Source organism: Scylla paramamosain, chromosome 2 (assembly GCF_035594125.1).
Source record: "Scylla paramamosain isolate STU-SP2022 chromosome 2, ASM3559412v1, whole genome shotgun sequence".
NCBI lineage: Eukaryota > Metazoa > Arthropoda > Malacostraca > Decapoda > Portunidae > Scylla > Scylla paramamosain.
In genome coordinates this window covers 7,046,191-7,060,721 of record NC_087152.1, presented here as the reverse complement: position 1 = coordinate 7,060,721, position 14,531 = coordinate 7,046,191, and the positions used below count along the sequence as shown (strand labels likewise).

At 37.1% G+C, this 14,531-nt stretch overlaps 1 protein-coding gene across 3 annotated transcripts in view; it reads left to right on the top strand.

Annotated features, from left to right (window-relative positions):
• LOC135109393 (carnitine O-palmitoyltransferase 1, liver isoform-like) overlaps positions 1 to 14,531 on the top strand; it is a 33,183-nt gene extending 18,652 nt beyond the window's left edge. For 2 of the 3 annotated variants that reach the window (XM_064020815.1, XM_064020819.1), the window contains exons 12-18: positions 654 to 719; positions 4,024 to 4,138; positions 7,199 to 7,333; positions 7,947 to 8,081; positions 8,634 to 8,783; positions 9,484 to 9,693; positions 11,622 to 14,531. In XM_064020815.1, the coding sequence (XP_063876885.1) occupies positions 654 to 719; positions 4,024 to 4,138; positions 7,199 to 7,333; positions 7,947 to 8,081; positions 8,634 to 8,783; positions 9,484 to 9,693; positions 11,622 to 11,702 (892 nt within the window). In that variant the 3' untranslated portion in view covers positions 11,703 to 14,531. Of the gene's footprint in view, positions 1 to 653; positions 720 to 1,327; positions 1,394 to 4,023; positions 4,139 to 7,198; positions 7,334 to 7,946; positions 8,082 to 8,633; positions 8,784 to 9,483; positions 9,694 to 11,621 lie in introns of all 3 variants that reach the window. The other variant, XM_064020822.1, reaches the window with a different exon arrangement.

Here is a 14,531-nt window from a genome sequence, read left to right as displayed (position 1 = left end):
TTTTGTTTTAAATAATTATATGTAGCAATAGTATTTTGTCTAGACAGAAGTAATATAATTTGTTCCAGTCTTAACTAACTTATTGATGTGTTTGGTTTTTTTTTTCTGAATTCCTGTAGCTATCATTCATAAGACATTACCTTGCTATTAGTATCCTGGTTTGGAGTATTAATTTGATGACATTCTTGAACATGTGTTATTTAATTATGTCTAAAAGGTAAGACTGTACCCATGCACACATGTGCTCAGAAACACATGCATGCATGTGCACACACACACACACACACACACACACACACACACACACACACACACACACACACACACACACACACACACACACACACACACACACACACACACACACACACACACACACACACACACATGTATGTATGTGTGTTTTCAACATATTACACTGTGAACTTTACATAAAACTTGACTTCTAGTAGCTGTAGGTGATGTTTATGTTGTTGTCAATGAGCAGTCTATTTCCCATCCCTCCCTGCTGCTGTTGCTGCTGTTACTCCTGGTGCTGTTTCTGCTGTCTCCCATCACACAGATCCTGGATGGAGCACAGTGGCAGTGGTTACGTCCATCTCTTTGTGTTCTTTTGTTAATGCCAGTCGTCCCTACTTTCTTCCTCCTTACAGGGCTGATGCAGCCATCATGTCTCACCTCTGGGAATATGTTCTTACTGAGGACCTCATAGCACTAGGGTGAGAGTGCCTTCCTTAGCTTTGTCCATCTCCCTTTTTGCTTTCACTGTCATGCCTCACCAGGAATGGATGACAAGTGTAGCAGGGCAGAAATGAAGCACTGGACCAGCCTGTACAGCCAATGCTCTGCCTCTGCCACTTTTATTTCTGCACAACATTTGGCACCTGACATCTTTCTTGCATATTGCTGAAACTGCATTCTTCTCATCTTTCTTTTTCTCTGATTTTTAGAATGTTAATAGTGGGGCCATATGTCTCTCTGCCATGTACTCCATGTCTTCTGTCCAGTATGTCCCTTTTGCTGTCTCTTGCTTTTCTGTGCCCCAATACTAGCATGTGACAGGAATGTAGAACATGTTTTTGCTACAGCTGGCCTTTTTTATTAATTTCTTTGTGCTTTCTGTTGGTCACCAGTGTTTAGTCAGAGTGCAAATGTAGCAGGTTACATGGGTTAGATTATAATCATTTCATCTCAGCATTTTTTCACTTCTTACAGATTACTTTTCTTGGGCAAGAAGTATCCTATGTATGAAGATTCACTTACTGTTTTCTTTTCAAGTTATTTAGAATTTGTTCTTACTCAAGAAAACTTCTTGATGTCTCCTCAGGGCTGATGCCCCCATCATGGGCCACATGTGGGAGTACATTATGGGCGAGGATATCTTTGAGTTTGGGTATGGAGCAGCATGGCCAAGTAGTGTGGTTTTGCCTGTAGTATGTAACCCAAGATAGTATGTGGGTAAAATCTAGGATGCTTTGTGAAAGTCCACCCTGATACTGTGTGTTAGGCTTTGACCCTGGATGGCGTGTGGTGCTAAGAGTCAGGTGGTTAGTGGAGGTATAACCCAGTGCTGTGTGGTGCTGTAACCCACGATCATATGTAGGACTGTGACTCAGAATAACATGTGGGTGTGCATCTTAATGTTTTTTGGAGGGCAGTGACTTAGGATAGATTGTATTTGACAATGACTCACTGACTCAATGCAATGTGAGGACCCTAATCTAGGATAATGAATGAAAGTGTAACTTAGTACTATATGTAGAGTTTTACTCAAAGTGATGTATGAAAGTTAGGGAAGGCAGTGAGTGTGTGTTTGTGTGTGTGTAAGTTTAAAGCCATGTAGTGTGAAATGTGATGAGTTTGGTAAGGAATTATAACCCACTTTGGTATATGATCTGGTTTGACAGATAGAAGTGTGACAGAAGGCACTATGTGAGGTTGTGGGGACCGAGCTTGATGGTGAAGGGCTGATGGGAAAGATTTTGAGTAATAGACATCAGCCATTTTTGCAAATACAGTGGAACCTTGGTTATTGAACTTAATTCATTCCTGAATGCTGTTCAAAATCCAAAATGTTAAAAAACTGAAATTGTTTTTCTCCATAGGAATCAATATAATGTGGATTAATATTATTCCCAGACACTAGTCTGTCCTGGCTTAGCAGCTTATGACAGATACTCCCGCAATCAAGATGGCTGCTTCACAACATTTCCAGCTCACAAATTATTTATCCAGAAAGGATGTATTCAATGAACTTAGTGACACAGAATTCATCAGAAGGTACTGTTTAGACTGTGCAGGTATTCTCTTTGTCACCGATCTAGTGAGGGAACCCTAATAGAGCGACAAAGAGAGGAGCAGCCCACTTACCAATAAAATGAAGGTGATCATAACACTTAGACATCTTGCTGCTGGGAAAAGCTACTGGGAAAATGCAGTTGTGCAGTAGTGATGGCATTAGGGGTCATCAAAATAGCCACAAGTGGCTTGGGATTACTCTTTATTGTCAAAAACTGTTTGTTTAGATCAAGGCTCTTCAAAGGGATCACATTTACTTTATTTCAAAGACTGAATTACTGTCTCACACTGTATCTTTCCTCCAAATATATGAAAATGAAATAAATATTAATAGAAACTATGAATTAGTAATAAGCAGCAGCTTTTGCTATGTCTTTTGATATTTGAAATCAAGTAATTTTGTTCTAGAACCAAATTATGGTACTGCAACTGAAGCAATAATGAGTTCAAAATTTTGTTCAACTTGAACAACTGATTTGTTCAAAAAGGGAGGCATTCTGTAACCAAGGTTCCACTGTACATGAAAACTTGAATATTGGTATTTGTTGACATTAATGTTGATTTATTAGTAGAATTGAGAGTAGAATTTGTTTGCTATTCATCAATGAGAAGTGATGTCTATGCATGGATTTTTTGTGGCATAACTCATCTGTTATGATATTACAGTGGCTGATGTTGAATTTATTTTTCCATAGAAATTTGGGTTTCAGCATGTTATAAAAGAAAAACAAAAACTGCTTGACTAACTTGGTTGCTGCTGTAATTACAATAGAATGCTTCCTCTTGATTCTTATGTTTGACTCCTTGGCTGCTTATGAATTGTTTATTTTTTCAAATTCAGTGTAAAGTTGTGTTTTAGCTTCCTTATTTTATCCTCTTTAAGGGAAAGTAAATAAAAATGAAGCAGAGTGACAGAAAAATGTATATACCATGGTTGTATTTTGATTTGATGAAGTCAGAAAAACAGAAGTTTGTTTTTTCATGAAATTGTGAAGTAGTAAATATATCAAATGTTTGGATTGGTATTCATATAATTTTAATGTCATGTGACTAGTTTATTTTTTCTTTTAAACCACTCATTGTTTTGGTAATCCTGTCACTTGAAAATGACCATGTATGCAGACATGATATATGTTACTGGTAAGCAGTCTGAATCTTTTCATTTGTAATCCTAGTTTCAGAAAGAAAACTAGCATGTCACTATAATTCATGTCACTTAACAAAATTAACTGTATATGTATTTGAAAATTCTATATGGGGATTTTTGTCCCTGCAATTGATAACAAGTGAATTAAAGTGAATCATGGTTTTGACTTGTACTTGAATACTTGAAGCTAATAACAAATCAGTCACAGAAAGTCCCACGTTCTGATTTCATCCAATCAGTTTGCAGGTTGCTTTTGTGGTATAGAATATTGTTTGATATTCTAAGTAACACTTTTTTTTCATGCCTTCTTGAACTGACACAGAAAGTAAGTGCAACACTGGAAATATTTTTTAACACCTTTGGTGCTGATTTGATCAGTGCACTTTAAAACTGATAGTCAGATATACAAAAATATAAACCATATAAACCATCAGGTATGAAATATCACATTGAAAATCTATCAATATATGTTAAGAATCTAGTATTTTATAAATGTTACTTTAAGATTATACAAGAACCATGGATAGTTTATGCACCACATTCAGCTGTCTTGTCACTCACAACCTATTCTGCCCCAGATACGATGATGATGGTAACTGTGTGGGCAAAGTAACCTGCAATCCTCCAGTACCGAGCCGCATGAAGTGGGAGCTGAATCAAGAGTGTCTGCAGGCCATTGACACCTCATTCAGGGTAAGAACAAGCAAGTAAATAAACTAATAGAGTTAACTTATATTTTGTCCATTGTTGTCTATGCCTGTGTGCGTGTGTGTGTGTGTGTGTTTACCTAGTTGTCTTTACCTAGTTGTAATTTACAGGGTCTGAGCTGTGCTTGTGTGGTCCCATCTCCATATCTACACTTGTCCAGTTTTTCTTTGAAGTTGTGCACACTCATTGCCAATACTACATCCTTAGCTTGTCCCAAACTTTTATATTTCTCTGTGGGAAACTATATTTATTTATGTTATTCAAGCATCTTTTTTTTAGGTTTCTGCTGTAGCCTTATATGTATCTGATATTTTCTACTTCTCTTAGCAGTAGTTTCTCATTATCGATTTCTTCCACTCTATTGCACAATTTATAAATCACTATTAAGTCTCTCCTTTCTCTTCTTTGTTCCAGTGTTGGCAGGTTCATTTCCTTTAACATGTCTTCATATTTTAATTCTTCCAGTTCTGGAACAATCTTCATTGCCATCCTCTGTATCCTTCCTAGTTTTTTTACTTGTTTCTTCTTGTGGGGAGACCACACTAATTCAGCATATTCCAGCTTTGGTCTAATCATAGTGGTAATTATCTTTTTCATCATATCTTTAGCCATGTAGTGGAATACTGTTCACTATTTCTCACTATTTTATATGTATCTCTGAATATCTTTTCTACATGTTACTCTGACTGTTGACTATCTTGTATTACCACTCCCAGATCTTTCTCTTCTTGTACTTTTATTATTTCTTCATTTTCCATTTTATTTGTCCATTTTGGTCTCTTTTCACCTTTCCCATTTCCATTATATGACATTTTTTCACATTAAATTCCATCTCCTGTTTCTTACTCAGTCCCAGATTCTATTCAAGTCCTCTTGTAGAATTTCACAGTCATTGTTGTTTCTTATATGTCTTTGTAATTTTGCATCATCAGCAAACAAACTCTTGTAACTCTGCTCTTTCAGGCATATCATTTATATAGATCAGGAAAAGTATTGGTGCCAGCACTGATCTTTGTGGTATTCCACTGCACTCCATTTGAGTTTTACATCTTTTACTACCATTCTCATTTCTCTTCCCTTTAAGTAATTTTCCATCCAGCTTTTTTTTTATTTTTCCATTTAGTCCTATATTTTCTAGCTCCTGTAGTAGCCTGTTGTGGGGAACTTTGTCTAAAGCCTTTTTTTTTTAGATCTAAATACACACAGTCTACCCATCCAGTCCTCTCCTGTGTTATATCAGTCACTCTCAAATGGAAGCTCATCAGATTTGTTACATATGATTACTTTTGTCTAAAGCCATACTGTTTTTCTGTTATTATATCATGTTTTTCTAGAAATTTTGTTCATTGCTTCTTTATCACTTATTCACAGATCTTACATGCTGGTCATTGATACTGGTCTATAGTTTAGTAGTAGTTCTTTCTTTCCACTTTTGTAAATTGACACTATGTATGCTCTCTTCTATTTCTTAGGCACTCTTCCAGTTGATACTGAGCACTTTATTATGTCATATACTGGTTTGATTAATTATTTCCTGTACTCTTTTGAAATGAAACCTGATACTCCATTTAGTCCTGTTGCTTTTCTTTCTTCCAGTTCCTCCATTTTATAAATTTCTTTGATTACGGTAATTTCCCACATTTCCTTTTCTGTCTTCTCATCTTGTGGTTCTTTAAATTCTGATTCTTCTGTGAAAACTTGCTGAAACTTTTTGTTTAGCAATTCACTCGTGTCTTTTGGGTCTTCATATATTTCATTTCCATTCTTCAACCTTTCTAGTTTTTCTTTTAGTTAATTTTTCAATTTATGAATCTTTAGAAAAGTTTTGGTTCGTCCTTGCACTTTTCAACTATATTTGTTTCATATCCTTTCTCTTCTTTCCTTATTTTCCCTTTATTCATTTCATGCTATCTTAAAGTCTTCTTAATTTTTTTGGCTTTAATTTCTTTTAATTTTTATCCATGTTTTGTCTCTTTTTCTTTGCTCTTACACATCTTGCATTGAACCACACCTGTTTTCCTTATCTTTAGTTTTTGTATAGTGGGACATTTATTCATTTCTGTCTCATATAGTTCCTTAAAAATGTCATATTTACTGTGCACATCATTTGCTCTTTTCAGCTTTTGCCAGTTCATTTTTTCATAGTATGTGTGTATTTGTCATTCACATACAGTCATCTGCTAGTGACCCAGCCAGTTTCCCTATGGAGAGAGCTTAGAACTCATATTGACTGATCTTTGGGTAGAACTAAGACCACTCACACATTGCACACTGGGACAGTGAGGTCACAACCCCTTGGCTTACATCCTCTACCTACATGCTCCTAGATGAACGGGGGCTGCACATCAAGAGGCTTGTCCATTGCCTCACCATGTCTGGGACTTGAACTCAAGCTTTCTTGGTTGTGAGCCAAACATGCTAATTACTACACTATATGGTGTGTGTGTGTGTGTGTGTGTGTGTGTGTGTGTGTGTGTGTGTGTGTGTGTGTGTGTGTGTGTGTGTGTTTGTCTTTGTCTCTGTCTGTGTATCTGTCTATCCTTGGATTTCTGTCTGTCTATCTATCTACCTATCTATCTGTCTGCTTGCCTTTTTGTTTGTTTAAGTCTCTCTCTCTCTCTCTCTCTCTCTCTCTCTCTCTCTCTCTCTCTCTCTCTCTCTCTCTCTCTCTCTCTCTCTCTCTCTCTCTCTCTCTCTCTCTCTCTCTCTCTCTCTCTCTCTCTCTCTCTCTCTCTCTCTCTCTCGACAAGAAGGAAAATTATAAAGGATGACAAGATGTGTGAATTTAAGCAAAGGAGAATACATTAACACTTTGGGCTTTGTTAGATAAAGCACATGTTTGGCATTTCACTGGATTCATTTTTATGTTGTTTTCATCTAATTCCTGTTGCATGATTTGAATTGTTTGATTGGAATCTCACTGTTATTCCCTAAGCTACTTCATTTATTTTATGGTGCTCCATTAGTGCTTGTCTGTGTGCCCCACTTGTCTTTCTGTCCAGCATTTATACTAATTAGTGTTATGACATAACTTTTCTTTCCCAGGTTGCAGACGCCCTCCTGAATGATGTTGATCTGCGCCTGTACATGCACACTGCTTATGGCAAGGGCTTCATGAAGGGGTGCCGCCTCTCACCAGATGCTTACACTCAAATGGCTCTCCAGCTGGCCTACTATCGGGTGAGTCAGCTTGAGTGGAAAGCACAGGAGAAAGGAAAACACACCTATTAAAACAGTGAATGAATTGTTTGTACTTAATTTAGTAAATCCAATTTGAGCATAATATTATGAAGTGATTTTATATTGGCAACATTGGACATAAATACATCTTAGAATGCCTGTATTTATACACAAAGCACTTTCTTTATCAGTGCACATTGCATGAAAACATGAATGTTTTGGCTGAATGAGCTATTGAGTTCTAAGTCTCTTAAGGAGTTTAAAAAAAAGAAAAGAAAGAAAGCAAACTATATTGTTATCCTCTGTGTAAAATTCATGGTTTTTTGGTGTAGAGCTGCAATGTATTATGTTGGGTTGTTAAGGATTAGGAAAATGTCATGAAATATTACTGAGAGAAAAATATTGCATTTCTTATATATGGGAAGAAATTTCATGTGCTTAAGTGTTTGATGTCACCATCATTTCATCAATTTTGAGAAGCTCCATACTTGTCTTGTTCACATAATGGCTGCTCACAAATCAGCATGTTCTCCAGCAGCTTCCTTACTTTATTCTCTGAGGTCTGTCTGGACCTCTTTTCATATATTGTTTTATTTTCTTTTCCATGTATTAGGATGCTGGCAAATTCAACCTGACATATGAAGCAAGCATGACACGTCTTTTCCGTGATGGCCGCACCGAGACTGTTCGTCCCTGTACTATTGAATCGTGTGCTTGGGTGAAGGCTATGGAGGACAAGGCCATCCCAGTAAGTGGCACATCAATACCTTTATTTTTACTCTATTAAAGAAAACTTTACCTCTCATGAGCTTCAATAGGAGGTTCACCTACATCTGATCTGATCCAAGAAAGGTAATAGGTCTATTATGATGCAACTGAGGTAAATCGGTTGTACAGTTAGGGCTTGACATGGAGAGATCTGGTTATGCTGCTCAAGTGACATTTGCCTAATGTGATCAGTAAGGTTCTGTTGTCTCCATGGAACTGAAGATGATTATGATTGTGAGTGTCATTACATCAGTGTGCTTCCCCATTTGTCAGGGTGTTGGCCTGTTGTGTAGATAGACATTGTACAAGTTGATCAATTATTTGAGATGTCTTGAAAATGTTAACCACCTAGAGTGTCTGCAATGAAACTGTTTTTGGTTCCACAAGTGGAGTTAGTTTGAAAAGTTAACACAATAATATTTATAGTTTGCTGCATTTGAATGAAAAATTAGCAGAAGTATAAATGTCCATATTTACTAAGTATTTGTGTGTATTGAAATTAACTATTTACTTGTTTCCCCTCATTGTTTAGAATACAACCTGTGTGGAGCTCTTGAAGACGGCTTGCAATCAACACCAAACAGGCTATCGTGATGCAATGTGTGGCAAGGGTATTGACCGTCACCTCTTTTGCCTTTATGTTGTCTCCAAGTATCTGGAAGTAGACAGCCCCTTCCTTAATGTGAGTTCAATATTTTTGAGTCCTTAAAATTTAAGTTATGAAATATATTACTAGAATGATAAAATGGATGAAATAGAAGACTATTTAAACAAATCATGAAAATATTCTAACAAATATTATCATACTTGGTGAATCATATTTATCCATAATGTACCAGTCTCTTGATACAAACCTCTCAGTTTATGTTGATAATTGTAGAATACATTGCTATTTCATACCAAGAGATGATTAAATATAGACTGAAAGATGTGAAATTGTGTAACCTTTTTGAAATTATGTTAACCAGTATATAGTAAAAAGGTATAATCTGATTGAATCCATAAAACTGCTATTATCCTATCCATCTATTTATCATTCAGTTAATCTATCTATCTGTCTTTATATATAACACTTGTTCACAAGAATTTCCCAAGAGAATGTGGAGAAGAGGCCTCTTGCATGTCCTTGCACACTCTAATCCTGGTATTCTCCTCTTAACTCTCTCCCACATGTTCCTGGTGTCCTTCCTCTCATTGCATTGGAAGGCATCATTGTATCCATCATGCTCATTGACTTTTTTTGTCATCTTTTCTTGCTTCTCCTTTTTTCTGTCTTTGATATCCCCTTTTCTTTCCATTCCTTCTCACTCTTCTCTTCTCTTTTCCTCTCTTATGTACTTTTGTTCAATGTTCTTGCCCTCACACCTTTGTTATTGATACAGGAGGTACTGTCAGAACCATGGCGCCTCAGCACTTCACAGACTCCCCATGGCCAGACCAGCAAGATGGACCTTGTCAAGAACCCCAAGTGCATCAGTGCTGGTGGAGGCTTTGGTCCTGTAGCAGATGATGGCTATGGAGTGTCATATATCATTGCTGGGGAGGACACCATTTTCTTCCATGTGTCCAGCAAGAAGAGCTCTCCTGTCACAGTGAGTTTGAGAGACAAATTGTGATTAATTTCAGGAAGGGGATTGGATTGGGAAGAAGTTGAGGGCATTATTGCATTATTGTTCTTAAATTAAGATATGAAAGGTTATGAATTTTTCCATCTTAAAATTTTGTAATACACTCAACCCCCAGCTATCGCGAGAAATTGGTCCCTTAACATCGCCGTGATAGCTAAAAACGCGATAGCCATTGTTAAGAATACATAGGAAAAAAAAAAAATTGTTCGTGGCCCGCCAGAGTAGCAACACAATTCAACATATTGGCACCTTTTTTTTTCCCTCATCTCACGTCAATTACATGACGAAGTTGCTCTGGGTACTGCCTGGCTGAATCCAAGTCTGCACTAACAGCTTCTCCCGAAATCTTTATCTTTTTAATTTTGCGTCGAGCCGTGAATTGGTCAAACCAACCTTTCGATGCGAAAAATACTGGTGGTTGCTGAATGCCCCACTTTGTAGCCACTCCTTTATAAATTTCCTTTGCTGTATCCATGGCCTCCTTCGTGTCTACAGGCAAATTTCTCTTTGCCATGCGGTCAAAGTACTTGCTGAGGAGCTGCTCAGTCTTGAGGAGGACATGATTTGAGCTTCGCACAGCATTATGTCCAGCACTATCACTAGTGAGGTTCATATGTGCCTTAATGTGGTCCTTCTTAAGGTAAATACCTCTCACTGTAGACTCGTTGATGCCGAACTTAGCGCCCACTGAACTTTTACTTTGTCCACTCTCGATCAATTTCACTATCTCATATTTCACAGCATATGTAAGGTTCTTCCTCTTCTTGATTTCTTTCCCAGGCGCCGCTGTTGCCTTTCGCTGGGTCAGGTTGGGTGGTAGCGATCTCCCTGGGTGGCCAGGAGGGGGGGTAGAGGCCATTGTCCCGAGATACACACGCGTGACCTTGAGATTCACCACGGCACGTGCCACTCAGTCAACTGTGGCGGGAGGGACTAGAGGGATGGGGGAGCGGGAGAGTGGCTGGATAAGGAAGCGGGAGTGTGCAAGCCAATCACGGCCTAATATGTCAGTCAAATTCAGCCAATTAGCAAGCGAATCTGGCCAAGAAATATGACGTAGCTGTCACGACTCATGGGCCGCGATAGCTCCACTAGGATTCGCGTTAGCCCATTTAATGTGTTTTTTATTGTTCCTGTGATAGCTTTAAACCGCGTTAGCAAAACCCGCTATAGCTGGGGGATAAGTGTAGTATAGATATCTTTTTGATGTCCGTTTCTCTGCAGGTTATCTCAGTTAATTGTTGGATTCATGTTCAAAGCCTAGTGCCACTTTTACATTCTCTTACTCTTGGGTGCTGGTAATGCTACTTCTTAAATAATGGGACCAGAGGAGGGGATATGAGAGTCACAGAAGAAAGGTCAATAAATCACAGTTTGGAGAAAGGAACGGAAGATGACACAGGGTGCTAAACATTTAGCAAAGTTATCAGGCATCCCCCAAAAGAAAATTAGGAAGTAAATTGTTATCTGACAACCTCTCCCAAAAGGGTAATTAGGAAGTAAAAGATAAGATATGAAATTAGTGTGGTGGCCAAACAGTTGAGGTTAGTTAAAGTTTGCTTGGGCCTTGGTGATCATCTTGGCCTGATTGCTTATATGTTGGACTCATCTCTAAGTGTCCTGCCAAGGATTCAATTACTGGTTTTAAACTGTAATTAAATTTTATGCAAAGTCATTGATGTAATGAAGTGTTGTCATTATCACAACTGATTTCTAGTGAATGAAACATGACTTTATAAAAATTTTACTCCTTGAGAAGTCATACATGCTATCTCTTTTGGTTAGCATAATGATGAATTAAGGTGTAGCACTGTCAGGAACAGTGCTTGGTATTAGGTTTGGATTTATTGATTTATGTTGTTTGTATTTTAGTGTAATTTTGTTCTTTTCAGGACTCCAAGAGGTTTGCCCGTCAGATAGAGAAGGCACTCAGTGACATGAAGAATCTCTTTGAAGCAGTGGGCAAGAAATAATGGCAACACAAACTGACTTGTTGTGGGCCTTGTGAAGAAATATTTAGGGCTGCTTGACTTTAGCAACCACTCAAGTCTCAAATTGGGTTGATAAGTATAGTAGGGAGATGTTACATATGTTTTTGTGGTTGTGTAGGAAGGATTGAGTCCTCTCATCATCAGTTTTAATGCCAACCTTCACTTTTCATTTTTTTAAATTTTCACATACCCCATGGTTTTTAACAACTTAAGGCTTGATGAATTTCAGAGTAATACACTGATATTCAGAATTTTATGTGAATGATGCTGGAGCAGCTTAACTTGTTATTCCCATGTGTTTTGACTACACAGGATAGTGGTTTTAATTTGGATATTTTTTTTAGGGTAAAACTATTATTTATATTCCCCTCTTGTGAGCAGTTATGACCCAGCTGGTAGCTCTCACACTGTGTAATCCTGTCTCTTTCAGCATATGCTGCACTGCAGTGAGGTGGGATAAGTGTAGTCATAAGAAATCTCTGTTTTACTACCTATATTATTTTTTTAACACTGATAGTCATATCTTTCCTGCTCATGTAGCAAACATACATACATTCCTACACTCACACAGCTATTACATGATCCATTACCATGTGGCAGGAAGGCATATGTAGTGAAGCTTTATAGGAATCATATGATATAGAGTATATATACATTTATAATTCAGATCTTTATATTTCCTTGGTTTTAATGTTGTTAATTTTGAGAGTCTACTAAATAAGGTTCAAAGAAAGGAAATGGTGTAGGATGTGGTTTTAACTTTGATGCTTCACTATGAAACCAGCATCACAGACTCATCAACAGTCAATTCTCAGACAATTTTTTATGTAGAATAGATGTTGAAAAATTGGGATTTGGTCTGTTTAAATGTAAGAATAGGATGTGGAAAATTTTTAATAAATTTTTTTCACATGATATTTGAAAAAATAAGTACAACTCATTGATACAGAGAACTTAGTCTTATGGAAGTATGTCCTCTGCAATACCACTGTTTTTGTTACAATATGGGTAGCTTTCACATATAGATGAATTATTAAAGTGTTATGACTTGTTTCTGTTTTCTATTAATGTAAGTAATTTACTTGCACCTGAGAGCAGCATCTCTCAGTGTTAGCAGGTAGGCATTTGTGGTGATGTGTGTGTGTGTTTGTGTGGAAAGAGGGTGTTGTTGACCCACATTTGGCTAATTCTCCACATGGAGGAGATGACAGAGTATAGAGTTATGATTAGGAAAAAATGCTCCTCTTTACAATTCTAGTTCGTACATATGAAGCTTTCTTGTGATGTGCTTAAATCTATGTGCTAATGCTAAAAATTACAGTAAAGTCTGATCTAGGCAGTGTAGAGTACAAGTTTTTCTCATTTTAATTTGAAAAAATGTGAAATGTTTTTTAATTGACCGAGTTATTATTGAAATGATTATAGTTGGATGGCTTTAGTGATGGATAGCAAAAAAATTTAATAGGAGAATGAAACAAGAACTAGAGGAGTTACAAAAAATGAGTTGAGAGGGTAATAGAGAGTTTGCTGGTAATATATAGAAGGGATAGATATATATGATTATTTTAACAATAGTATAACAGCATTGATCCTTGGGTGTCCAGCACTTCCAGGGACAAACATATCTATGTATTTCTTATTTCTTTTTCATCTTCTTCATGTGGACTTCAAGAATGGATCTGATTAATGTCTTGTTGATTTATCATCAGTCAACTCCACTCATAATCTGTCATAAGTATTGTTCTAACACTTAAATGGTGAGATCTTGTGTAATAGGTTAGAATATACCTGTGAGTTTTGTTTTGCTGCCAAGAATTGTCACACATCAGTGTGAAGAATGAAGGTATCTTTTGAAGGCTGCAGAGGAAAGATGGATAGGTGAATGATTGCATAAGATTCCTCACTGTGTTTTACAGATGAGTTTTGCCTTGACTTTCTGATGTCCTAGACTTGATAGATTTTCTTTGTGGTTTTCCAATGAAGCCTCATGGTGACAGTCAAACTCAAAGGTAATGAGCCTTGTGTTTAGAGTGTGAACTATCATATTTTGCGACTGCTCAAATTCTGGACACATTTTGAATGAGTTTTGCATAACTGTATTGATCGTAGACAATTGAGGATATGGTTTAGGATAGCAGGAATGTTTTATATCCATCTAAAGAGTGTAAGTTTAAGTGAAACATTCATATCTAAATCAATTAGTATTTCAATTTACCAGTCAAATGTGTACTTACTTCAGCTTTTAATGGCCAGTGGGTTACCAGTTCACCAAGCAGTGTGATAAACAGTTCGGGTAGATGATACATTAATGGAAACCAAGACATGCATTTATTGAAGTAGAGCAGGATCCCTTCAACTTTCCTTGTCAGTAAAGTATTTTTCCAAACTTGCTTGCAGTTAGAAAAGATGATAAATCTTACCTGTAGTGGAAGCCAGCTTGTGAAGAGAACCATGTTCTGAAGTGAAAATCCGAGCCAAACCTGTCATGAGCATGGTCACTCCCACACAGTTGGAAGCTTGACATCATGCTGCCCATTTTGTGACACAAATGGTTCTCTGCCATTTTCATATGTGCACTTTCATTTTAATTTTAGTAAAGAAAATCTTACTGTATATTTTTGTTAGTTGCTACAGAAACTTTTAATGTTACATAAGCCCAATTCAGGTATTCTCACCAGGTGCCTCAATATCAATGCAATTATTCCTTAATGAACAATGCAATCTTGTGTAGTACCACTTTACCGTAGCAATGTGTTCATAGTATTTTAGGCACTAGTGTACTAGACATAAGTAATAAATGGCTAAAATGCA